Here is a 26,457-nt window from a genome sequence, read left to right as displayed (position 1 = left end):
CCTCAAATGGTCTCTTAGTACAATTAGCCATGCAGCTAGCTGTTACATTTGTCCTATAATTGCATTTAACATACTCCAAAATGCACAACAGTAACTGTCAGTGACTCAAAGGCTTTGTGCTTTAAAAATTATAGTTGTAGTTTATCAAGTTTGATTCAGAACTGCCTGATGCCACTGAATTCTTAAATATATTAAGAAGGGCAAACTAAAAACTGCAGTTATAAACATTTAAGAAATAGCCACATATTTTCAAAGCTATGTTTAGTAAGTTCACATCATATTTTTGGTGTTAACTGTAGTTGTGTCAAAAAACAAACAAACTGCTGAGTCCATTTGCTCACATTTTGGTCATGTCCATCAGTTTTAGCTATGCAAATCTGACTTTAACAAAATTAAAGGAGACTGAAACCAATCTACAGCTGTATATATCCCTTCAGCGGGCAGTTTAGGGTTAGGGATGAATCTTCTTGTGAGTGAAAACAACTGCTAAATCCAATGTAAATGCAGCCAACCTCAGAGTCACTCAGTCTCTATTGGCTGCTGATTGAGGGCGGACGTGAGCTTGAGCTGGGAGTGACTCAGTGTGAAAGGTCAACTGATCCCCCACATGGGGAGTCTTTTTGTCCGCCAGGCTGCCTCTGGGGAGACTAGAAAACGTGCTTGTGGTCTTGTCATCGCCCCAATTTCATCATCACTTGAAAACTGCTAGAAATCTCTAAAGCGGCCACTATGTTGGTTCAATAAGGCCGCTTATTTTTAGGTCCATAATTTTGTTCTTTAACTCTGCTAGGGTTGCTTTGCATGAGTCACAGTTCAAAATTATGCTTACTTATGTTATACTGGGCTTTGGGTGCAGACCATCTGTTCATCTTCTGTCTGAAAGAAGAGTTTGTAAATAGTAAACTTGCTTCCATATAACAAAGCTTATGCACAAGTCCAGTAAGGAAGGTTGGAATTTGTCTGCCTGCTTCCTGGGTGTACATCTGCTACTCTGGTCTATACATGACTTCCACTTTCCCACGCTGACAGACTAAATATTGACAACACTACTCTATTCTTGCCCAACTTCAGCATCCAGTTTAATTCTTAGTGCTCTTCTGTCATTATGTCTTTCAGACTTTTCATGTAACCCACCTCACCATGGTCACTCAGACCCATCCAGGCCCCCACCAACATCTAGACTCTGTCCTAATTCCTATCACCGCTGGGATTCGGATCTGCCATGATGGATCATAGGAGTTTAATAAATAGATTAGATTCGTTCACTTCTATATTACAATAAGTCATGTTCAACTGTACCAAAAGACCTCTCCTTGAACTGCGTTTCAAAAAGCTTTTTTGATTATAGTGACTTTTTGTGCATGAGTTGACCTCATTATTTCTTCATTATTTAATCTCAGCATCCTCCTCCTACTGTGAGAGTAAATGGAAAAGAAAATGAGGGAAAGTGTAATGACCTTCTGTGAACTGCTGAAAACAGCACAATAATAATAAGCCTGAACACTGAATAGTGTTTGAGTGTCTTAAAGTCCCCTTTATCCATAGTTTTTATTATAATAATGTATCAAATGTATGAAAATAACCTGACTGTAAGGAAGAGGACTCCCTTACTACGTTTTATATTATAATCTGTATAGCACTTTAAGAGCACCTTTCCACTTTATTAAAAGCACCTTATCAAGCACTTTATTTAGCATCGCACTTTAAGCATGGATTTGCACAGAAGTTTAATTATTTATTGAATATTTATTGGGGAATATTTATAAGGTTTACCAGTAAGGACAACTAATGCAAATGTGTGTGTGCAGGTCTAGAATTAAAGGGGTGCAAAGAAGGGATTGTAAGATGTGAGCATTCACCTTTCTTTCCTGTGTCCTCTTCAAGGTGTTTGGGCAAATGCTTCCCCAGCGGTCCAGACACCATTTAAAGCTTCCGGGAGAGACCATGGTTTAAGGGAGTGTGGGGAATATTTTGTGCTTGGGTTTTGGGGTTTTTATAATAATGGGTTTGGTGTAAGATTAAAGTGTAAAATATTTATTAATGTGAAATATATTTATATATTTATTTATTCAAGTTGATGTGTTGTATACTATGGCGGAAGGTATGGATTTAAGAACTTACCTGTGAATGGAATAATGGTTTAGTCTGTGACAGCTGAAGGTATTTAAGGCTGCCAGTTGTCATTAGCTGGGAAGTGGATTGTTTGTAAGAAGCTGTATACTAAATAAATACTTTTTGTTGCCTTGGTCCATCTCACTGTGATTCCAGCTGCTAAGGGCCGCCCTGTGACCTGCATAAGGTGTCACTCATGGTGATAAGTATTATGTTAACCTTGCAGTGTTACAGAGCTTTATAATGTGTAACCAGCTAATTGTTAAACATCTTTTGGCTAACTCGCAAAAATTTAAAAACACCCAAGAGCAAAAAGCTAGAAATCTGCTAATGATAGTGGAGAACGTAGCTGCTAAAAGGATAGATATTTCTCCAGGAGCTGATGGAGACCAAAAAGAGAGCAACAGTAAATAACTAACTCTTATAATTTATCTTACCTGGTGACCAAAAACATGTGACTAATGTGGCTCCAGTCTTTCTCTGAAAGACTGATTTAATGATAGTTTGAATTGAAGGATCAGTTGAGAACCTAATATGTATAACTAGACTGGTATGTGCATTTTCAGCTGCAAATTTCCATATTTGTTCTTTGGGGTAATATCTACTTAAAAGTGCAATGCAATTTACAAGCAGAGAATTTGAAGCTTATTTTTTAAATCCCTGCAGCATTACTATAAGACTCACCAGCCACTAGATTATTATAACATTGGACTGGAGCCTCTTTTGTGCTTAGCTGACAGGAGTGACACCCGGTGTGGTCTTCTGCTGCTGTAGCCCATCTGCTTCCAGTTTTTTTTGTGTTTTTTGATGCTCTTCTTCATACCCAGTTTGTAACAAGTGGTCATTTGAGTCGCTGGTGCATTCCTATCAGCTACAAGCAGTCTGGCTATCCAACAAGCACATCACTTGCTCACTGTGTATTTTCTCGCTTTTTTAAACTATAGAAGGATAATGAAGTTTAAACTGTAAACTTTGAGAATCAGAGTTCATTTTTGCACACACTGCAATAACATCCCTGCATCTGCCACGTGTCCTGTCCTGTTCCCTCATGAGAAGGCACCGAATCTAACAACCGGCTCTGTACGGAAGCTAAAAATTTAATGCACATTGACAGCAGGGAGTGAGTTTTCATTGCGTGAGGTGTCTTTTTATCCAGTCTCCCTTGGCAATACTGTATGTATTCTTAAAATAACCCTGAGTAAGCATTTTAAAAGTTTGCAATCGCCTTAAAGGAAGCTGCCAGATGCTAGGAGGGGGGAAAAAAACACGAACAGAACACTAAACAAGACACACTGTCTTTATTTTTGCAGTGGGAATACAAACTTGGAACACAACCATCCATGGAGCATTCACACAATGGGGTTTTTGTTGTTTTTTTCCAGTCAGTGTGCTTTTTGTACAAGCGCATTTTGGAGGAGAGACATCAGAAGCCTGTCACAATCAATGCAGTTAAAGGCGACTTCATGAGACACACATTTGGAAAAAATGAACAAAACGCAGTCCCATTTTCACCACTTAAACACATTCCTGTCATAAGAAAGGCAAAGCAGTAATGAACACACATGACTGATGAACTTTTAATAATAACTGTCCTTAAATATAAGTTTTGCAAAAGCTCAGGAAGGAACCTTGTTTTTACTTTCGGTGGGATTCTGTCGTTTTCACATTTCACTTAAACGATCAGCCGAAGATTCATCAGCCTGCTATGTACTGCTGCTTGTGAAGCTTCATGTTTACCATCAAAATGTCAATCTGCTCAACAGCTAAAATTGTTTCTGTTTTTTTTCAGTGATGCTTTTAGTAGAGTAGAAGGCGAAGGTCAGGAGATGGAGAGGAATGTGTAAAGGAAGAATCTATTAAATTTTGATGTGGATGGGACATGAGCCTTGATGGAGGACTACTTTTTTTGGTTATTTAATACACATTTACCTGACTTTTATCTGAAGAGTGGGCTCTGTAAGTATTTTAAATTAGAGCCTAATAATTTACAGGTTCAGTCCAAAGGTATAACCTCCATCAGCACCTTTAAAAGTCACGAAAGCCCATTTCAGACAAGCACATCCTCCCCTTTAATCTCAGTGTAATCTACAGATGGGCACTCACATGATTACAACCACTGAAACTAAACAAAACAGAGGCATCAGCACACTGATGACTTGCACAGGCTTTTGGTCAACATGAAAAAGCACAGGCAGGACCGGGAGGAATGCAAGCACAAGGTTTAAAGAGGCAAAGGAGGATGGCAGGAATGGGCCACTCAAACGGCCCTGCAGAAGGAGATGCACTCCCACCACCGCAGCAGTATCTCTACACACTGGGGAGGAAGGTGTCTCTGCCACTGGGAGCACATTAATATAACGTCAGAATGACAGAACACCATCACATTAGTGGATTAAAGGTTACCCATCCCTTCTCGTTTCTTTAATCTGAAAGTGTAAACGCTGATTTTAGCTGGTGTCCTTTTGTGGCATCAAGTTAAAATGATCGATTATTGACTTGTAGCTGACTTGTATTGATCAAAAAATAAATAAATCAGTATGTTTGGTTACAGGTTTCAGTGAAATGTAGTTGCCTTAAGTCTCAAACTTGCTGGTGTAAATTTCTGCTGACCTTAAAAGCTGTAACATAATGAAAACATTTTTGGCTGATGCTTTTTTATGTTTCCGATCCCATCTTATTAAACATTACCCATTTCCACTTGATATGTCCTTAGTAAAACAAACTTTAGTACTATGAAATACAGAACATGACTACATTCACCTTAGGAAATTCAAACCTTGCAAACTTGCATCTGTGAGTAAGTCAGCCCGTTTGCTGTTTGGTGTAAATGCACTGTCCTGTAAAGGGACTGCCTCTGAATACCCACTGGAGCTGAATCTTTTAAACTCCTGTCTAATGGACTCCAAGTTCAGATGCTCTGGATGACCCTGAGCTGCTTTTAGCAGTCCAGCAGTGTGTTGGGGTGAAACATAACAGAGCCCTGGTTCAAATTCATTTAATTCAAGCAGTCCATGTCTCATTCATATTTTCTATATTCAACTAAAGATCCCAAATAATAACATTAAAAAAAGTGCTGTTTATATATTAATTGCAAAAAATAATACTTTGTAATTTAGATTTTACAAGTCACGTAAAAAAGAAAAGACTGGAAACAAGATTTTGACATGATCTGTCTGACCAGGAAGCTTTAATGCAAAAGTTCACCTTTTGCATTCACAGTTTACATGTTGAAATTAGGCTTTGCTTTTAAGCCACATTTATGTAATGGAAAAAGGAACTAGTTTTAATTAAAATATCTTAATACACACTTCCCTCCCTGATTTTGATCCGGTATTTTTCTTAGAATTACATGTGCAACAGACATGATGTGGAATTTGTAACATTTCATTATTTCTGTAGCATCATTGCAGTGATCCAGTACAAAACTTCAATTTTCAAAATATAAAATGAGCTCATAGTGACGTTCGACATTATACCTTTAACTTCTTGTAAAGGTTTACACAGAAAAGTCTGTAGCTAGCTGGTCATCCAAATTACAAGTCAAAAGTCACTTTCTGTTTTGAACTTGGGAACGAAAAACAACTTACAAAAAGCACGATTAGAATCGCATCCAAATTTACATACTGAAGTCGTTTTTTAGCGTGCCGAAACCAACGAATGTACTGAAATACACTAGTTGCATGTTTCTGAGGGAACATTAGAGGATGTGTCGCAGGACTCCACACCGGGCATAAATGTCCTATTATGCAACGCACTGAGACCTGATATCAAAAGTGCTTCAATTTAAGTGTTTAAATTTAAAAAGTTTTCAGTTTGCCAAGGATAAATTTATTTGTGCTCGGCTTAACTCAGATGAGGTTGGGTTACCATGGCAACGTGGCTCTCAGGAAGTGACATCCTACAAGCCGAGTAGCGTGTCGGAACATATACTACTGAAATGTGAAAGATTCCCAGTTAAACATGACAAAAGGAATGACGCACAAATAATCGGCGTAGCACTATTTAGCTTTTAGCAGCAGCATGTAATGTATTTTTAAGCATTGGTCAACAACTTCTATGTATATTTAAATGCTTTTGCATATAAATACCATGTTAATAGCAAACTACACTCTGCCTCTGCTTGTAAATACATTCTAATTATAACTAAAGCATGACCCATTTCACTTTTTAACAATCCAACAAGCAATTCATGAAACGTAGCAATGTATTTGCACAAAAGCAAAACAGGCTTTATGGTGCTGGTTTTGATATTAGCAAGAATATGTCTCTGTTTTAAAGTAAGAATTCCTTCATATTCTGTGTTTTTGTCAACAAATCATATGAAAAAAAATATATAAACTATCCCAGTAAATGTGTAATTTTTATGATCTCAGACAAAGACACTGTGTATTTTGTATTTTCCCACATGCACTCTTAGATGGAAAAAAAAAACATACAAACAGCCACAACATCCACTGCATAAACTAGTCCCCACACATGAACCTTCTAATTGTTTGGTAAAAAACTACAATGCCCATGTGTTTTTGAGGAAATTAGATACATTTAATGAGCCTCGTTAAATGTATCCGATTATGAACCAACTAAAGCGGAGCTGAGGGCCACCAAGATGCACAACATTATTGGTTTTGTTGACAATCAAGAAAAAATGTAAATAAAAATCTCTCCAGCTTTATCCTTCAAAGCCCTGCCATGTAACCTCAACAAAACATTCACACTCATGCAACATCACGATAGCCTAAAACACGTGAACCCTTGTACATATTTGGTTCCTCATCAATCTTTTAAACCTATAAAATGGATTTTCTCCTTTTGTTCGTGTAAACAAAAACGCTGAGGCGCAGGCACCTCGACTTTAATGCGACAACTAATTTCACAATGATCAATTTGTAATACCTAAATCTAGTAGAGCCATTGTACATATACAAAAAAAAAGCAGTTTTAGAAGTGTGAGAGCGATATTTGGAGCCGGGGAACAACATCCATCGCAACAAAATCCTGGACTTCAGGACCACTATATAAACGTGTATGGCTTCCAAACACTCTGAGACAATGAGACAGGAATGATTTAAATACTTCTGTTAACAGCGTAAAACTTTGGATAAACTATTCAAAGAAACGTGTATAATACACTGATGCAGTGTCCTGCGAGGAACAGACATACATCTGTGTGTTACTGCGTACAAAAAAAAAACGTGAGCATAAGGTGTGTCTGGGTCGGTTTGGTCTGAGAGAGCATAAGGTTCGCCGTGAGAAAGCATCTGTTGCAACAACAGCCAGGCAGACTGGCTACGTTTAATGAACACTGTTTAAGCTAATTTCCCCCCGCATGAGTCAGCTCACTACCCAGGAGGCCGAGCTGCAGGCTTTGTGCCAGAAAACTGCTTCCAGTAGTAGCTTCAAAGAGTTAGAAGGGCTGGTGAAGCTTCCCCGAAACATGCTGGACCACATTTCCTGCAGCTGGGATGAACAACAACGCCCTAAAGACTTTAATCACTGTGAGCAACTTGTTGCAGGGGAAACATCTGACCTCTTAGTGTGTGTGTGTTCAAACACAATCACACAGAGATCAGAGACTCTCAGTTGACGAGAAGTCTTGTGAGCCAAGAAATTCTGGAGACGGCTTTAGTCTTATTCAACCACCAATCGGATAAACTTCAAAAAGACTTCCTCTTTCTCTGCTCTCTGCTGAGGTATTTTTAATGAGCTGGCAGATGCGTCTTCCACCTCAGGTGTCACGGTAAGGCAGAGGACCACCTAAATTATCAGAATTTTACACTGACTGATGCGCACACACACGCACACACATTGTGAAGAGAAATAGCGAAGTAGCAGCAAGCAAGTTGTGGATTTCTGCTGTCAAAGATCACGACGTATGCCTAAAAACGCTTGCTACGAGCTGAGGAGCGATTCTTTCATTAGCTGCCTTTTCCTCCCGCTCAGGAACACCTCCACCATCGTCTCCTCGTCAGCTGATGAAGGGGGTTAAGCAGGAAGGTGAGACCGGTCGTTCGGTTTTTCTCTGTTGATTTTCCTGCTAATGTCGCCTAAGTGCTGTCAGAGCACGAGAGCTGCTCCAGAAGCGTGGCTGTTTTGCAGCGTGAAACCATGACTCATGTCGCTTTGCCTGGTAAAAAAGGAGCGTCATCGCTGTGTTACTACAAATGACTGGCCGGAGCATTTTCAGGAATACATGCTGAATGCTTAAAAAGCGTTTCTGACAACTAGTGCATATTTCTGATGGTTATAATGACCAAGGTGCTCTCCATAAACACATTCGGCGCTTTAGTTTCCTCATTGTGCACTTTTATATTTAAAAAAAAGAAAGAAAATAAAAAGAGCTTGCTCTTTAGCTCTTTAATCAGCTGCTGCACTACAAGGCTGCTTTTACATAAACCGGGTCATAAGGAAGGGTCAAAATCAAGGCACACAGACTTCTCTACTAGTCCTTTCCCTCCCTCCTGCTGTCTGCAGCAGAAGCAGCTTAGAGAAGTTTCTAGAAGGCTCTGTCGACTGCCATCACCGTCAATCCTCTACCTAACAGTACCCGACTGTCGGCCCTGTGCGCTTCACAGCCTTGATGTGTTAATCCAGTGGATATCTTTGCTCGCCCTCCTCCCTTTCTTCCTCCTCTCCCCAGGGACCTCTCACAGTCTCTCCTCCATCCGGAGAGAGCAGTAGGTAGAAACAAACAAACAGAAAACAACTCAAACAGCAGCAGCGGTGACAAAATTTCTCCTCTGCCCCTCTATCTCTGGATTTAGCCCTGATTCATTAATAGCCTGAAACGATCATACAGGAATCAGAGCAAACGCGAAACCCGTTACAGATGAACAGCTACGCAAGCGGCGAGGAGGTGGAGGAGTAACTTTCATCTCTTCATTCACAGCCGAGGGGATACCGCATCAACACTGACGTTTTGTTTGCCGTCCGATTTTGTGTTTTCGGGGAGCTGCCAGAGACTTGAAACACATGCTGAGGGATCAACGAGGTCACACAGGGGTGGAGAGTCACTTAACATGGACGGTGTAAACTCTCACCGTTCCCTCTCTAATTACATCTGTTTAAACGCACACTCTCTGGCTTGTGAACATTTGTCACGTTTCACCTTCAAAAGCACATCACCTCAGATTAAATAGACACTGCTGTTCACTTTTCGTGATTACAATTTCTGAGTGAAACAAACAAACAAAAAAAAAAAGGAATCGACCAAATTCAACTACCTTAATTTTTTTTTTTTTTTTTTTTTTTAAAAAGGAAGGGGGGGTGGGGTGTCTTTTCTCACCCTATATCAGCAGGTATCACTCTCTGGACCAAGCCCAGCTCTTAGGGTAGCCATAGACAACTTTTCCTAATTAGGTCACGGTATTCAACACGTGCATCGGCTGTCTCCATTAGCAACTGACACTCTGATTAATCAGGGAAACCACTGCTAAGCAATCCATCACACTGGGATAATTTATCAACATCAAGTGCAGTCTAGAGGATGTGACCACTTTTACAGGCATTATTTAGTGCTTTGGCTTCGACAGCCACACGCCAAATGCAAAGACAACAAATAACAATTTGCGCGCATACACTCACACGCACACACAGGTACACACATACATGGGAGATTTTAAAAGATATCTCCAAATAGCACAAAGAGAATTTTCAAAGTGTTTCACAAAAGTAGTTCTGTGTTTATCTGCAGGGTCGGCCATGACAACCACGAAGTGATGAAAGAAAAAGCGCTGCTGCAGTGCATTCTAGGGATCTGAACTCATATTTACAGCCCGTGGAATGATAATGTACCAGTTTATTTCCTTATTTTTTTTATTTTACACACATTATCAGCTCCTTTTGTTCCTGCAGCATCCCATCGTGTTTTGGAATTAATTAATACTCCCACTCATCTGTCTTCATGTCCAGGTAGTTGAGAATGTTCTGGGCAAACTTCACCGCCTGCTTGCGTGCCACCTTGGTTGTCTCGTCGCCTTGCGGGTCAACGGCGTCCAGCGCCAGCAGCTGTTTGGTAAGCAGCTCCTCCAAGATCATGTAGCTCTTGTCGACCCGCTTGCCGTCGAAGCCCAGGACCTGAGCCTGGAGCTCTGACAGGCTCCCCAGGACTTGCCACACAGCTCGATGTGATGGGTGCTCATTGGGGCCTGGCTGGCGGCGTGCTAGAGCCTCGCGTAGGTCCAGGAACGTGATGACCGCCTGGACTTCCACCACAGCACGGCGACGGGCTTCTCTTATGCACGGGTTCTTCGCCGTGTCCACCTGGTCCAGTTGGGTGAGAAGACCCTGCAGCTCAGCTTTGGGTCTGAAGCTGAGGTCACCCATCACACAGTGTCGTAGGACGCCCTCTCGCAGGTGCGAGATGTGAGCTCGCACGCCCTCGATCTCTCGGATGGAGTTGTTCTGCGCCAAGTCATACCTGTGAGGGTGGGGGCAGAGTCAGTGCTTCTCATGATCAAATCTGCAGAATGAATGACTTGCCGGAGAGTCAATCAATCTTGATATTGTAACTGTGAGTAGGCATCGTTTTAGAAGCTACAACCACAAAATTAGCTTCTTCTTTGGTAAACAAACACTGAAAACCAGTGTTAAAGTACAAGATCTACAGTGGGGCAAAAAAGTATTTAGTCAGCCACCGATTGTGCAAGTTCCCCCACTTAAAATGATGACAGAGGTCAGTAATTTGCACCAGAGGTACACTTCAACTGTGAGAGACAGAATGTGAAAAAAAAAATCCATGAATTCACATGGTAGGATTTGTAAAGAATTTATTCGTAAATCAGGGTGGAAAATAAGTATTTGGTCACCTCAAACAAGGAAAATCTCTGGCTCTCACAGACCTGTAACGTCTTCTGTAAGAAGCTTTTCTGTCCCCCACTCGTTACCTGTATGAATGGCACCTGTTTGAACTCATCATCTGTATAAAAGACACCTGTCCACAGCCTCAAACAGTCAGACTCCAAACTCCGCCATGGCCAAGACCAAAGAGCTTTCGAAGGACACCAGGAAAAGTATTGTAGACCTGCACCAGACTGGGAAGAGTGAATCTACAATAGGCAAGCAGCTTGGTGTGAAAAAATCAACTGTGGGAGCAATCATCAGAAAATGGAAGACATACAAGACCACTGATAATCTCCCTCGATCTGGGGCTCCACGCAAGATCTCATCCCGTGGGGTCAAAATGATCATGAGAACGTTGAGCAAAGATCCCAGAACCACACGGGGGGACCTGGTGAATGACCTGCAGAGAGCTGGGACCAAAGTAACAAAGGTCACCATCAGTAACACACTACAACGGCAGGGAATCAAATCCCGCAGTGCCAGACGTGTTCCGCTGCTGAAGCCAGTGCATGTCCAGGCCCGTCTGAAGTTTGCCAGAGAGCACATGGATGATACAGCAGAGGATTGGGAGAATGTCATGTGGTCAGATGAAACCAAAGTAGAACTTTTTGGTATAAACTCAACTCGTCGTGTTTGGAGGAAGAAGAATACTGAGTTGCATCCCAAGAACACCATACCTACTGTGAAGCATGGGGGTGGAAACATCATGCTATGGGGCTGTTTTTCTGCCAAGGGGACAGGACGACTGATCCGTGTTAAGGACAGAATGAATGGGGCCATGTATCGTGAGATTTTGAGCCAAAACCTCCTTCCATCAGTGAGAATTTTGAAGATGAAACGAGGCTGGGTCTTCCAACATGACAATGATCCAAAACACACCGCCCGGGCAACAAAGGAGTGGCTCCGTAAGAAGCATTTGAAAGTCCTGGAGTGGCCTAGCCAGTCTCCAGACCTCAACCCCATAGAAAATCTGTGGCGGGAGTTGAAAGTCCGTGTTGCTCGGCGACAGCCCCAAAACATCACTGCTCTCGAGAAGATCTGCATGGAGGAATGGGCCAAAATACCAGCTACTGTGTGTGCAAACCTGGTAAAGACCTATAGTAAACGTTTGACCTCTGTTATTGCCAACAAAGGTTATGTTACAAAGTATTGAGTTGTATTTTTGTTATTGACCAAATACTTATTTTCCACCCTGATTTATGAATAAATTCTTTACAAATCCTACCATGTGGATTCATGGATTTTTTTTTTCCACATTCTGTCTCTCACAGTTGAAGTGTACCTCTGGTGCAAATTACTGACCTCTGTCATCATTTTAGGTGGGGGAACTTGCACAATCGGTGGCTGACTAAATACTTTTTTGCCCCACTGTATTTATGAAAACAAAAAAACTAACTGAATGAAAACCATGTAGCTCATGTTCAAAAGTCTTTTACATATAATTTCCTGAACACGTACCCACCCATGGATCTTGGATGGGTAAAATGTGACTTTATTGGAGCAATATTTGTTCAGTTTGTCATCAATTCATCAATGAACGATCAATTAAAAATAATCAATTCGGTGCAGCACTCATCTGCAGCTTCATCCTTTATGAGTGACGCCTACCTGCGTGTGTCGTCTCCTTCCCCCTCCAGGTCCAGATGTTTCAGCAGCCCGTTTATCTCCTCCACCACCTGTTTCCTGTAATTTCTGATCACCGCGTTCCCCGAAACATCCAGAGCGTCCAGCTCCACCTGCATCTCTGTCAGGATGCGTGACAGGTGGGCACAGCTGTCCCTCCCGCTCAGACCCATCAGCAGCGCCACCAGCTGGCTGCGGGCCACGCTCACCTTTACCATCACCTGGTTGATGCAGTTCACGGCCTCGTGGGTGTCTCCCGACAGCGGCAGGGAGAGGGTCTGCTGCTGCGTGCGCCCTTCGATCACATCCTGTACAGCGCAGAGGCGCGTTAGCGCCCGGTAGCGTGCTTTGCGGAGCGGCACCCTCCCTTCGGTCTTGACCTGAGTGAGCCTCAGCACGAGCTGCTGCAGAGCGTCCACCAACTCGTCGTTGATCTCTGTCACCCCGCCTGCTCGCTGCGGAGCCACGACGCGCTCGTCCACCAGCTGCCGCGCCTCGTAGCTTAGCTGTTCGATGGCCAGCCGGGAAGGATGGGTGGCGTTCTCTTCTAGATAACGCAGGAGTCCCTCCACCTCCTGAGCCGCTCTTTTTCGCGCTCCCTGCAGCTCCGGCTTGCCCTCTGTGTCCACCTGGTCCACATCCAGCAGCAGGCGGGTCAGCTCTCGCTCCAGACGCTTGTAGTCCCGATCGTTCTGAAGGCCGCTGAAGGTGCACACCTGCGGCCCCAGAGACGCCACCTCCTTCTGTATCTCGTACAGCCGCATCATGGCAGGGTGCTGCGGATGATATGCCGGCTGCTGCTGCTCCATTGGATGTTGTTGCTGCTGCTGTGGACCACCATGGTCCATCCTCTTCCCGCCATCAAAGGGCTTCCCAAACAGGCTGAAAAAAATGAAGCAGGAAAGGGAAGTCAGAACAATGAGCAACTGGAACAAACAGAGCCTCAGCAGACCGTATCAACAAGCCAACACAAACTCTGTAACCACATCCAGAGGCTGAAATCTTGAAGAAATCAAGAAGAATTTAGAACAACGTAGCATAAATGCCACTGGTCCTGTTGTCACACTAATTAGCATGTAAATAATGTAGCATTTGAGTTTTGCTCTATGGAAACAAGCACACGCCTGCAGTAGGATTGACCTTCTGACACAGCCAGGAAGGCTGTTATGAATCACTGGAGACTAACTCCCACTGGCTCACAAAAACAAAAAAGGATTTATTGTTGCTTGGCAAATTTGCAGACACATTTCTGTTTATATGTCAGAAAATTCCGCCTGGTGGCAAAAGTCATTAAACGGGATGACACTATGTTTAGCATCAGCAATCCTGACAATGTGCTGCCTCATTTTTGTAAAACTTCACTGTGAAAACTGAGCCTGCAGGACCAGTTTGCAAAAAACACTCCATTTGTTCCTAATTTCTTGCAGCGTTTCAGTCAAACTGTAACTCTCTGAAGATTTTTCACAGCCGATGTCGTCTGACACGATGCCATAAAAACACATTTGAAAGGATTCATTAAACTAAATGAGTTTTAAAAAAAATAGTACTGTGTGGCGATTGGTTTTTTAGATACATTACTGTGCAAACGTCTTTGCACACCCCTCATTTTTTTATATTTTGCTTCCAAGGTGCCAGACTTTCTTGTCATTTTAAAAAAGCGTTCTTGAGTAACAGTTCTTCAGGCTTTCTGATGGTCTTTCAAAGTTTTTCTTTGGAAATTGGCTTTTTGTTTACTCATTTTCAGTGGAGTCCTTGTACCTGACCATTTTCAGAGGAATGTTTAAGCTCCTTAATACTGATCTATGAATCACTCAAGCATACAAAAGGCATCTAACCCAAAGAATGAACCAGTGATGTGCCTACACATAATAGAAATCGTGGCAAAGAGCCCATTTTAAATAGTATCTTTAAACACTTTGTTTTTAGCAGCCTGTCACAAAAACACATCGGTCCTGTTTTTTTCTTGAGTCTATAAAAATGTTACAGACAACACAGTTTGACAAACATAAAATAGTATTTTTGCACTGACATGGTGATTTTTAAAGGGCTATAAGCCAAAATGGAGACAACTGGAGGACAACGATGAAGTCGCAGGCCTAAAAAATTATCAGCAGCATCTGAAACTCAAATCCTCAAGAAACAGGAAAAAAAAAAAAAAATCAAGCAAAGACCTGAAACAGGACCTGACATCTGGCCATTCAACTGAGTCATCCACTGAAGCCTCAACAGAAAGGGTCTCAGTAGAAGGCAACTTATAACCAAAAGGTTCCAGAAATAGGCCCATAAAAATAGAAAACAAATGAATAAAGCTTACAATTTACATTTTTCTGATCATATTCATCCACATGTTCAGACCGCTGGCCATTTTTACACTGCTCTGTGGAAATTTTATCATGTCCCCTTGCATTTGTGCCTCTACGATGCACGCTGGAGTTCCTACAGTTTCTCTAAACAGCAATGCTTCAACTCCACTTTCATTTTTTTTTAAAAAGTGGACAGAGGCGTCGAAGTATGGCAAGTGATGAGCGAAGTGACGAGTTTCGGTTTGTCCAAGAAACTCTGCTCTAAACCTGCAGACGACTGCACGAGGGCCTGACCACAGTGTTGGTCATTTCATCCCTCAGACCCCTCAGGATTGGAGAATATGGCCTCTTCTACTGTAACCAGAGCCCCAGCTCTCAGCACCAGCAATGATCCTTCACATGAAAGTCAGGTCATTTTAGAAGTTCCTGTTTCCTCACTGGAGGAAAACTCAGAGCAAACAACACAAGCGGTCAGAACGGGAGAGCAATCTAAAAACATCAGCCAACATAAACAGACCAGAAGGGCCTGAGAGGATGATCCAGAAAGGGAGGCTGGCCAAATATAAATCAAATGAACATCAAGGTTGCTCTCCTGAACGAGCAAAGACATCGTGTTAAAGAGCTCAAAGACTGTGTCTATACATCTTTAACGTTCAGTAGTAACCTTATTTTGCCAGGACATGACAATAAAAAAAACCCCAAACTGATGACATCATCCAAAATCCCCTATATTTAATCAAAGACTTCTTTATGTTAAGAAGCACAATCCCTGTTCAGGCCAATGACAGCGCAGCTATAGACAAGAACAACTTCCCACATAATATACTCACACAAAATTCTGCCCTTACAACTGCAAGAAAACAAATGAGGTTAACCTACATTTAGTCTCGACAAGACAAACACCCACATGACAACCACTGGGAGCACTGCAGCGCGTTTCTATGAGATATATTGCCTGACGTGATCGTGATAAAGCTCTAATCCGCGTTAAAAGACGGGATCCAGATTCCTTTCCAGTGCGACTGCCCATCGAGCTTTTTAATACCGAGCAGAAAATAAACGCAGCTGACCAACACCCAAAAAATTTGAAACGGTTCATAGCGCCTCCAGAATGAATCTCCACACAGGAAGATTCGGTCAGACGGCCTCATTAAATGTGTCACAGGTGCCTTGAGCTCTGGAATATATTCCCAGTTAGACATTTAGAAAAATGCCATTTAGAAGCATCTGCCTTTTAGTTTAGGATTAATAACACGGCTCTCGTGAGGGCTGAAAAGATTAAATCATCTTTTGCGTTTAAAAAAAAAAAAGAAGCTTTGCCAAACTCCAATGTGAAGATCTGCGGCTTTTCGTCCCTCTAAATAGATCATTTGTGGTTTGGTTGCGTATCTGATGACAACACAAAATTGAAAAGGTGAAATTACGTGAAAAAAGCAGCCACATTAAAGACAGAAAGAGCAACAGATGATGACGTGTTTCAGCCCTCTTTGCTGCCTCTTCTTTCTGTAATCATTTTACTGTCTTGTTGCAGTTGTGCACGTGTGCACGTCTTTAAGGTCATTTTGTACTTTTTATCCCATGAATGTGTCTATTTTAGACCTTCTGAGTCAATCTGCAACACCTGTGTGCACATCCACACAGTTTTGCTTGTTCTTTTGCTCATTTAGCGTGTTCTGTGGTTCCTTTTCCTTTCTTTTTCTGGTAGTTGTGTATTTTTATACTCTTGCTTTCTCTTGCAATAATTTTGAGTTGCTCTACTGTCATTTTGTGGCCCTTAAAAGTCATTCTGTGCATCTCAGTAGTTGTCGTCATTTCAGATCATCTGCACGTCATCGATCAGTTCCCGGGGGTCCTGCAAGTAATGGAGTACACAAAAGCAAAGCCTTGACAGCGGCTATGTACAAATCCATCACAGGCATGAACTGTTTGATTTCAGCCCTGTTCAGGATTTTGGATCTGTGTCTCTTTATAGCATCTTCATATCTCTGCAGATGTTTTGCATTTATTTGTGAAATCTTGGAGTCTTTCTAGCCACTCTGTACCAAATGTCATCTCTTTGTAGCAGTTTTGTTTCACCTTATAGGCATTTGTGTCTCTCAGTTTTCTTTGGGGTTTTTTTTTCTTTTTTTTAAGGACAAACTGAACTGTTCAAAAATTGCTTTCTGCTATAGACGATCCCCCATTTAACCCCCCTGCTATGATGTTATGGTAAATGGCCTGTATTTGTATTTACTAGTCCCTAAGGACCCCAAAGCGCTTTACACATCCAGTCATCCACCCATTCACCTGGGGCGCACTGACAGAGGCGAAGCTGCCGGACACTGGCGCCACCGGGCCCTCTGACCACCACCAGTAGGCAATGGGTCAAGTGTCTTGCCCAATGACACAACAACCGAGACTGTCCAAGCCAGGTCTCGGTGTTATGCTAAACACCAGAGCACACAGACATGAAAGGAAAGCTCTGCCAGCATGATTATTACATGTAAATACAGTAGCCGCCAGTATGATGTTTTGTTATCCAAAGCATCAATTAGGCTTATTAGCAATAGATAGGATTATGTATCAATGTTGCCTAAAGTACTTTTACATAACAGGGCGAGGGGATGGGCATTTCCACAAGAGTGGATGAGCACATGTCGGGCCAGAGCTTACAAATCTGAGTATTTATTAGGATAATCTCAGCAAAATCCACAGCCTGCCTTGTCTGAGCCAAGACAGACAAGGCTGATGTGGTGGTTTCAAAGCTAAGGGCAGGTTTGCCTCCCTCGTGGGAGGGAATCAGTCCTCCATTCCCATGAGTCTCGCTGCATGAAGGGTGACCGAGCTGCAGGTGACACGCATGCAACACCTCCTGCTTATCTCCCAGATAAAGGCTTCGAGCTCCATCCCCGGCTGCCTGCATGCTTGCCGGTCCTTCTGCACGGCTTTGCGCATTATGTCACCGCAGAAAATCCCGTCCTGCCGCCTGCGTGCGAACGCATCTACCTCTGAGAGCCCATGTTGCCGGAGCTGCGCTACAAGAAGCACAGATACCACACCTCCAGATCTCGACAAAACGGCTCAAAGCATCTCCAGATGCTGTCAGCTGCATCCTTTCTCTCTCGTGCACACACGCACACATACACAGACAGATAGATATACACACACACACACACACACACACACACACACACACACACAGAGCAGCATTCCTCTCACCTTTTCAAAACCCCGAACACATTCGCGCACATTTTCACGGATGTCTGTTTCCATCAGCCAAATGCTGGGCGGCTCGTGCAGGAAAGATGCATCCAAAGGGATAAAGCCGAAATCCGGGAGATCTCGATGCTCCTGCGGTCAGCTTCAGTATCCAGCGACTGACTGTGACTGACTGACTGCGGTCGGGCTGCTGTCGCCCCTCCCACAGCCTCTACCACCAGATTCCTTCCTCCGCTGCCCTTTAAAACAACTTAATTTAAAAATAAATATGCTACCAAGGACTCATGAAACGCTTAAATGGAAACAGCCATTACAAAAACCGGTTTACAGCAGACACTCCCCTGTGAATGCCATTGTTAGTGTGTTAAGCTAGCTACTGATGATCACCTGACACAGCCCCACCTCAGCCAAATAACTCTGGCTTTTCAGCGTAAATACATCAACACCGCCACCTCTCTTTAACAGTTTCGCTCTTACCTGCATAGCCAGCGTACAGCCATCGGAACTGTTGCGGAAAAGTGCGCACCTCCTGTGACTAAAGCTAAACATTAGCCTACCTAGCTACCTTCGAGTACTTACTTTACAGTTCGTGAGGATATGAACTAACACGGAGTTTGTGTTTCCTCGCTAATATTGAAGAGACGCCATTACATCACTGTTTTATTGATGTTAACAAATAAGAAATACAAGTCGATGTTTAGTTACCGCACGACACGTATATGCGGATGTAAAATAAATCGCATAATCCTGTTAATATTCGGATAAACAGCTTTACTATTTTTAACCTTGTGCAAATTTTGGTCGACCAACAATAGGCGCGCTTCATTTGGTCATGACTCCGCGTCGTTTAACGGTGCTAAGATAAACCCTGACTTTGCTACTGTTTAACTTTTACTTTAGTCTATTTAACTTAGTTAACAAAAAAGTTTGACGAGCATTATTTATTGTGTAGTAAAAAAAAACAACTAACTAACAATCTAGCATCTCCAACAATTCAATAACAGAACGAAATAGGCATTTAGATACTTTGTGAGAGTAAAAGTACTAATAGCGAAACCTACACAGATAATCCATGTGGTTTTCAAGTTTAATTCGACAATAATGATATTTATCAAGCTACGTTGAGCCCTGCTCAACTTCGTCTGCTCCAAGCAGGATCCAGACAAACCTCCTCCTCCTCCTCAGCCTGTTATCCTTAGCTCAGCTCCCCTCTCAACCTGACTCTGCTGTACAAAATGCAACATTTACCACTGAAATATAGTTATTAGAAGAAATATAGTATATAAATATAGTATTAGAAATATAGTATTAGAAGTAGTATACAAAATAATAATAATAATAATAATAATAATAATAATGATGATGATGATGATGATGATGATGATGATGATGATGATAATAATACAATACATAGGAAGGGCTGCAGCAAAGGAAAAATAAATATAGTGGGGATTTTTGCTTCATAGTGACTACATATGTATATTCCTAACATCTAATCTGGTTGACCTCTTTTTTTTTCTTTTACCCCTACAGCCGTTTTTTTCAATTCATTTATTTTTTAATAAGGAAAAAATGTGACTTAAGCTTAAATAAATAAACAAATAGATAACATAGACATATATTTATTCCCCACATTACTTTCTGTTTTGGCTCTTTCTGTAGTCTTACATTTAAAGAATATCCTAAACTGACAAGAAACCTTTTTTCTGTTGTCGTTTTTTAAGTGAATCCGGGATTTACCGGTGAGATTGCCGAGCGCATCCATGCTCCTTGTTGGGCTCACGTGACCAAATGGCAGGCAGTTGTACAGAGAAGGGCACGAGCTCAGTGAAAGTTTGGTTGTGTCCTCGAGCTCAGTCTTGTGCTGTTTAGTGGTTTTTGGCGTGATTTGTTTTATTTAAGTCGCTTTTTTAGAGTCGGCTTGCAAAAATGGCCGCCAGGACAGCTGCAGCTGCGAGACGGTCGACATGGAGGAGCTTCTGTCCTTCCAGTCTCCGCTTATCTGCAGGTAGCAGTCGACTCTGCAGCTCCAAACAGACAACCCAGAAGGACAAGCCAGTAAATGTTTGTATAATGACAATTTATTACATTTATACACCGTTTAAAGGGCTGCCATTTGTTAGCTATAGACGGCTGGGTTGTTGTTGTTGACGATCACGTGTGGCGCCATTTTTTTATGCCCACATTAAAGACGTGTGTACGAAATAAACTGTTTTTTAAAAATAAATTTTAAACGTTGCAGGAAATAAAGTGTTATTGACAAAAATATATTGCAGTGCTTTAGACTTTATTAGGGTTAAATCGGTGTTACAACGTCTGTTTTAATGATACAGTTGTAGTATAAGTATTTGTAGGAAAATAATTGAGAACAATTTAAAATATTATGGTTTAAAGTTATATTTTAAGACCTAAAGTGTCCAGCAATACATCTTCTTAGATTTCACTTTTTTTTACCCTTTCAAAATCACATGCATTTGTTGGAGTTTGTAACTGCAGATGTTTAATGACTGTTTAATAATACAGTATTTCTTTAAAAATGTAAATACATCTACTTTACATATAAGCGTGCATTGATATGCCTGTCAGTAATCAGACTGAATTTGCTGACCCAGTGTTTTGCATTTGGATTGTTTTACCTCTCTTTTCGTCTCTTGGCCCTGGAGCGTTTTTTATTCCTCGCTGCTCTTTCCATCTTGAAGTCTGCTCGGTAATGATAAGCTGTCTGGTGGAGGTCACTGCCCATTTAAAGCCACGTGATGTGCATCTGCTGTGTGGAGTGTCAGTCTTTAGCAGACTGTCTTTAAACCTGAGTTCCAGATGATATCTGCATTTTTCATTAGTACAGATGTGGCTGTGTTGGTGATGCTAACTTTGCATGTGGAGTTCAAACTACATGGTATTTGTGTCTGATGAGCTCATCGTTGTCATATGGGGTTTGCATAGGTGAAATTTGGGACATCTTCAGCCTTCTGACTGTTGTCACCTGCAATTCTACGCTCAACTTTTGTGTTAGCACCCTGTATCTTTCCCGTTAAGTTATTTTTGTGCTGATACTGTGTTGTCTGAACCCATCGTTACTGTAGTGTCTTCTTTTTTTACATAGAGATCTACATATAGACCAGAACCCAGCTCCACACATGACTGGGTCGGTCCACCAAACTCGCTCTCCAACATACGGCCAATTATTTACCACATCCCGGAGAATGAAACAGAGCTGGAGAAACGGCTGAGAAACCTGAGGCAGGACACAGAGGACTGGAACCACAATTTCTGGGCCAAGCAGAACATCACCTTCAGCAAGGTTACTGAAATACTTTTTAAAAAGTGTTTCTCTGGGGTCAGGGACTGGCCTCTGAAAACTAGTTTGTCTAGTTTTTGGAAGTCTCATTTGTAGGTGGGGTGAAAAGCCAGTCCCTATGGAGGGTAAGGGGGGTATTGTCTAAAAATAGGGAGCACAGTGTAGAGAGAGAAGCACGCATAGTGCTGCTTTTAACTGTTGAGATGGAAACTAACAAAGATACCATGGGGGAATTAATTGTTCGATCCCCTGCTTTATTTATACGTTTTCTCGCGTTTTATGGTAGCTTCATTTTAATGAAGGGAGACAGAATATTCCCAAATCCCAAAAACAAAACACTCAAGTGAGTCGACATCCCTCCTGAGAGCAGGCATAGAAGCGGTTGTTGGTTCATTGTGGGGCAGGTGATTTCAGAGTATGAATAAGAGTGGGAAGTTGATGTGCTCCAAGAAAACCTTTAATCACAGAGGAAGTGGAGTCTTTAGTCTTTGCAGAGAAACTGAAAGTTACTCCTAAATTAAAATTCCTAAATTGTTTGTGATATTGTCCTGAGAGCATAAAGATGATGTCTTCCAATTTATTACAGTTACCGTAATTGTCGGGCTATAAGCCGCTACTTTTTGCACAAGCTTTGAACCCTGCGGCTTTTAGTCAGGTGCGGCTTTTCTATGGATTGTCCATGATTTTTGTGATATCGTAAGACGATTTGTTTTGTTTGTTCTGCTGTTGTACGGCACTACGTTGCCTGGCGGAAGGATCGGGGTTCAAGAGTGGTATGTTGGTCACATGTCCATCCGCCAGGCAACATAGTGCCGTACAAGTAGCGCGAAAAACAAACTTCAAAGTAGCGCTATGCGTTCAGCGGGAGTCGTGGATGACCAGCGGCGATAAACTTGCGAAAAGCAAGTTATGCTCAACACCACCAGTGGATTCTGACAGCGTGGAAAAGTGTGAAAACATCCACGATCACCAACGGATTTCGAAGGGCTGGACTGCTGCATGATGAAGAGGAGGACACCGCCACGGCCCTTCAGAGGGTGTTCGACTCTGACACTGACAATGAGGATTATCTTTGGTTTTGAAAGTGACAACGAAGGAAAGAAGCTGAGAGTGGATGACGAAGCCATCCTGAGCCTGTTCGTTTCCGACACTGGAGAAGAGGACTTTGGTGGTTTTAGTGCGCAGGAAGAAGAGAAAGATGGTGGTGAATGACTGACTTTTCTTCTTGTTAAAGCCGTGTCACTGCACCTGAGCCTAAAAGGTAGTCCGAATCTATTTTTCTGGTGTGCTGTAGGTTATTGTTATGTACTACATTTGTTACTCATTTATGAAGCACAGCACATGTGCAAATATGTACCCATAACTTGTTTTTCAAAATATTAATAAAAGGGGTGTGTCTCCAAACAGCCATCTCTTTCCTGACAATTCGCTTTGTGCATATTCTCTTACATATGATGAGTCAACATTGAAACACCTGCGGCTTTTGGTCAGGTGCGGCTAATGTATGTACAAAACAGGATTTTCCCCTGATTTTAGCTTGTGCGGCTAATATTCAGGTGCGCTTTGTAGTCCGGGAAATACGGTAATATATATTTATGATGGTAATTGTTGGCCTGTATTTGTATAGCGCTTTACTTAGTTCCTAAGGACCCCAAAGCGCTTTACACTACATTCAGTCATTCACCCATTCACACACACATTCACACACTGGTGATGGCAAGCTACATTGTTGCCACAGCTGCCCTAGGGCGCACTGACAGAGGCGAGGCTGCCGAACACTGGCGCTGGCAGGCCCTCTGACCATCACCAGTAGGCAACGGGTCAAGTGTCTTGCCCGAGGACACAACGGCCGAGACTGTCGGACTGCTCGAACCGGCAACCTTCCGATTACAAGACGAACTGCCAACTCTTGAGCCACGATCGCCCCATGATGATTCATATTGTCCTGCTACTGCTGCTATTTATTTCATATGCAGCCATGCCGTACTGCCGCTTAAATCCAATGAATCAAATTGATATTAGAAGAAAATTCATCTGTAGCTGTTACAAAACCAAACCAGGTGAGCGATCCCTGTCGGCTTGTTAGTTCACTTTTCTTAAAAATAAAATGGAAATTAAATTAAACACGATGAAGTCCACTAACCGCATTATCTTCCCTGCCAACTTCCTACTTGCATTAGAATCCTGCTGTAATTTCCATCATTATTAATGGAGACTGTAATAGCAGTGGATGTAATTAATCTCTGTGTGCTGAGCTCGTATGTGTGTAAAATCATTTCACCAGTAGAGGGCAGCATTGCATAACAAATGTGTTCTGTTAGGGCCCAGCTATGTAAGAGGTTACAGTGAGGAATAATTGACTGTAGGTTTTATGTGGACCCCAGTCCAAATCTGATTTAACGACCTTTTAATTAACTTTAAGACTGACCTAATTTAAAGTTACAGTTAAATCTTAAAAGGTTTGTTTGTTTTACACTGTCTGCAGGAAAAAGAAGCTTTTATCATTTCACAGCTGAAGGCAAAAGGCTTGACTCTGCGTGATCAGGACGGTGAGGACATGCAGCCTTTTCTGAATATTTCACATTGTTGGTTGGGTTTGCACTTAGACAGTATTTAACCAGCTCAGATGGGTGTACTATGAAACAAGATTACTGGGTGAGTGATGTAAGTCGACCTTGATGTAAGTGAAGGGGCCGCCTTTATACCTGGCTAGATCACCATGGTAACTTATGCTGACCACATCCCTGGTTTGTACCAGTTTATTTTTAGAGTTTCGATTTAAAGTTTTCACAAATTCTTTTAGTTACAGTGTCTTACAAACACAATATTGAGTCTCTGCTAAATGAATACAAATATTTGCAGTCTGTAGAGCTTAAGACTGCAGAATGAAGCTCAGCTGTGAGGTTACAGATAATTCAAACTACATCATATTATCACTGGACTTTCCAAATATTCATATTTGGATGACGATGCAGAAAATGTTTAGTTTTTTGTTGGTTTTTTTTTTTTTTTTTCATTGGCTACCAAGCCTTAAAAAAATCAATGCTAGAGTTGCAGTTTATCATTAGTAAACTAAAGTAATCCCACGTCTCCTTCGTTAGGCTGTGGGTGAATTGTCAGAGCTGAACACAGCGAGAGCACCGATGTGTGGCTGTGACATCAGAGATAAACATTGAAGCTAAGCTTTCAGCTCTTGTGATGATCAAAACACTAAATTAACAATTTTCTGCAGCATTACTCATACTTGCAGCACCAGGGTTGCATTTTACTGCATTTATTTAACATTGTTAATAGACCTCTATCCCCCATTCATGTGATAATGTCTGATTGGAGTAAGTGGTGCTCAGTTGACCCATCCGGTGCCGTCTGAAGTGTCAAAAAACACATCAGACAGCCCTTTTTATGTGAGCACAGAAAACCGGGGTTACCAGAGAGAGTTAATAACCACTGGTGTGATGCCTACTATCGCTGACTGAGGTTTTTTTGGTCAAGTCAGCCAACACAAAGAAACCCTGGCTTTGTCGAACTTGCTTCGTAACCTACCCCTCAGGAGGCACAGTAAACAGCAGTTTGTTTTTCTAACAGCTGGTGAATTGCAGGGGAGATGTATCCTAATGAGAATATAACGCAGTCTGCTGTGTCTTCCCTCAGGACGACGGCGGTCCCTGAACAGCGAAGAGATGGCCACGTTTTACAAAAGCTTCCTGGACAAAAACAGAGTACGACATGCAAATTACAACAAGTGAGTTGTTTTGTCTCCCATGATGCTACTGGGTGGGTGAGTAAGTGAGTGGGTGGGTGGGTGGTTGGGTTGTTCAATGTCCCTCTGCAGCAGCTGTGAGCTTTAACTGCACTGCATTAACTGATCGGCAAAGAACAACAAACCTCACAGGCTATGAAGAAGTTTTGTGTGAATTAGCAATGCAAAGTGGCTGACTTGTCTTCATGTTGGCAAAGCTTTCCGCCCACACACATCACCTCAGCAGCATGTGTGGGATTTAATCTCTGACTTTTGATTGTTATATTTATTGTCGTTTCAATTTAAACTCCATCAAAGCACAAATGTTCCCCTTTTCTTCCTTCGGGTGTTATTGTGCATTTGCCCGTTTGAATCTTTATATCAGCATATTTATTACACTGTGCAAAGTGAAACATTCTGTTTTTTGTGTATCCAGGGAATGGTACAGACGTAACTTTACCATCACCTTGCTCTTGGCTCGAGTCACCCTAAACAGTATGTGGAGGACAGTTACGGAAAGACAGAGCAGCAAGAAAAACGGCACTCCTACCAGCTGATAGCAAAGAAAATACACACACCCCCACCCTCCTGTCAAAATATCAAATGCCTTGGCTATATTTTTGTCACTTCTGTTACTGCTTCATGTTTATTCAGACTCTGCAAATGACTGTAAATTATTCTGGAAAAAATAAAGCAAAGCAAAACATGTGAGGTATTTCTTTTTAATTAATAGTTTTCATCATGTTTTAATAGTTTAAAGTATGGATTGTTATGTCATGGTCTCTTTGGTCAAGAGGGTTTTTGTTTTTTTTCTTGGTGCAGGGGTTATAGATACATTATAAAGCAGCTGTTACACCCAGTTTGTGTCAAAACAAAGACAACCTGTGATATCCTCTCAGTGAGATCGGTGCTGACCACCTACGATAAATACAAGAAATTAAAGAATGTGAGTGTAAATGGTTATCTGTCTGTCTCTCTTTATAAGACCTGGGACAGACCACGACCTGTCCAGGGTGTACCCCGCCTTTAGCCCTATGTTAGCTGGGAAAGGCTCCAGCCTCCTGCAACCCCTTAACAGAAGATGGATGGACAGTTATTTTCCAGATGAATCATTTGGTCTAAATATTTTTGAGACCTGGAATGTAAATGTGTCTGTCTCTAAAGCACTTTGGGTTAACTGTATTGTAGGCTACAAAAAACTAGTGACAGTTAACACAAAAAGGGACAAACATTTCATAGTACATGTTTGATGTTTTTCTTTTTATTTCCAAATAAATAAAATAATTATTCGACACAATTCAAATATTTGGATCGATCCGCCTACCTCTAACCTCTACCATAAAATA

The 26,457-nt window shown here is 41.9% G+C and overlaps 2 protein-coding genes across 5 annotated transcripts; one reads left to right on the top strand and one right to left on the bottom strand.

The window, feature by feature from the left end:
- Positions 1 to 3,395: 3,395 nt before the first annotated feature.
- bag5 (BCL2 associated athanogene 5) lies at positions 3,396 to 20,772 on the bottom strand. 3 transcript variants are annotated; one of them, XM_085256324.1, is made up of 3 exons: positions 20,711 to 20,772; positions 12,559 to 13,455; positions 3,396 to 10,528 (listed from the first exon to the last, which is right to left on the bottom strand). In XM_085256324.1, the coding sequence occupies exons 1-3, from the start codon at positions 20,764 to 20,766 to the stop codon at positions 9,988 to 9,990; spliced, it is 1,494 nt and encodes a 497-aa protein (XP_085112450.1). In that variant the 5' UTR covers positions 20,767 to 20,772; the 3' UTR covers positions 3,396 to 9,987. The 3 variants fall into 3 exon arrangements, with proteins under 3 accessions (XP_085112450.1, XP_085112453.1, XP_085112452.1); XM_085256327.1 differs by lacking the exon at positions 20,711 to 20,772 and adding an exon at positions 18,552 to 18,808; XM_085256326.1 differs by lacking the exon at positions 20,711 to 20,772 and adding an exon at positions 18,075 to 18,313.
- coa8 (cytochrome c oxidase assembly factor 8) lies at positions 19,829 to 26,408 on the top strand. 2 transcript variants are annotated; one of them, XM_085256329.1, is made up of 5 exons: positions 19,829 to 20,132; positions 21,178 to 21,375; positions 23,858 to 23,921; positions 25,024 to 25,114; positions 25,548 to 26,408. In XM_085256329.1, exons 1-5 carry the CDS (start codon positions 20,004 to 20,006, stop codon positions 25,666 to 25,668), a joined length of 603 nt encoding a protein of 200 aa, XP_085112455.1. In that variant the 5' UTR covers positions 19,829 to 20,003; the 3' UTR covers positions 25,669 to 26,408. The 2 variants fall into 2 exon arrangements, with proteins under 2 accessions (XP_085112455.1, XP_085112454.1); XM_085256328.1 differs by having other exon boundaries at positions 19,831 to 20,138.
- The last annotated feature ends 49 nt before the right edge of the window (positions 26,409 to 26,457 follow it).

Source organism: Mchenga conophoros, linkage group LG19, assembly GCF_057382185.1.
Source record: "Mchenga conophoros isolate Kocher_MC1m ecotype Shallow Benthic linkage group LG19, M_conophoros_male_GT1.1, whole genome shotgun sequence".
Lineage (NCBI taxonomy): Eukaryota > Metazoa > Chordata > Actinopteri > Cichliformes > Cichlidae > Mchenga > Mchenga conophoros.
Note: the sequence above shows the minus strand (reverse complement) of the source record. Positions and strands in the feature narration are given on the sequence as shown.

Bases quoted from the DNA above. Each gene is read 5' to 3' on its own strand.
- bag5 (XM_085256324.1), bottom strand. From the start codon at position 20,766: ATGGAAAGAGCAGCGAGGAATAAAAAACGCTCCAGGGCCAAGAGACGA. The intron at 13,456-20,710 runs GTAAAACAATCC...CATTTTTTTCAG, and splicing joins GCCAAGAGACGAAAAGAGAG to CCTGTTTGGGAAGCCCTTTG. The intron at 10,529-12,558 runs GTAGGCGTCACT...CCACCCTCACAG, and splicing joins GAAGGAGACGACACACGCAG to GTATGACTTGGCGCAGAACA.
- coa8 (XM_085256328.1), top strand. From the start codon at position 20,004: ATGGCCGCCAGGACAGCTGCAGCTGCGAGACGGTCGACATGGAGGAGC. The intron at 20,139-21,177 runs GTTTGTATAATG...TTTTTTACATAG, and splicing joins AGAAGGACAAGCCAGTAAAT to AGATCTACATATAGACCAGA. The intron at 25,115-25,547 runs GTGAGTTGTTTT...TTGTGTATCCAG, and splicing joins CGACATGCAAATTACAACAA to GGAATGGTACAGACGTAACT.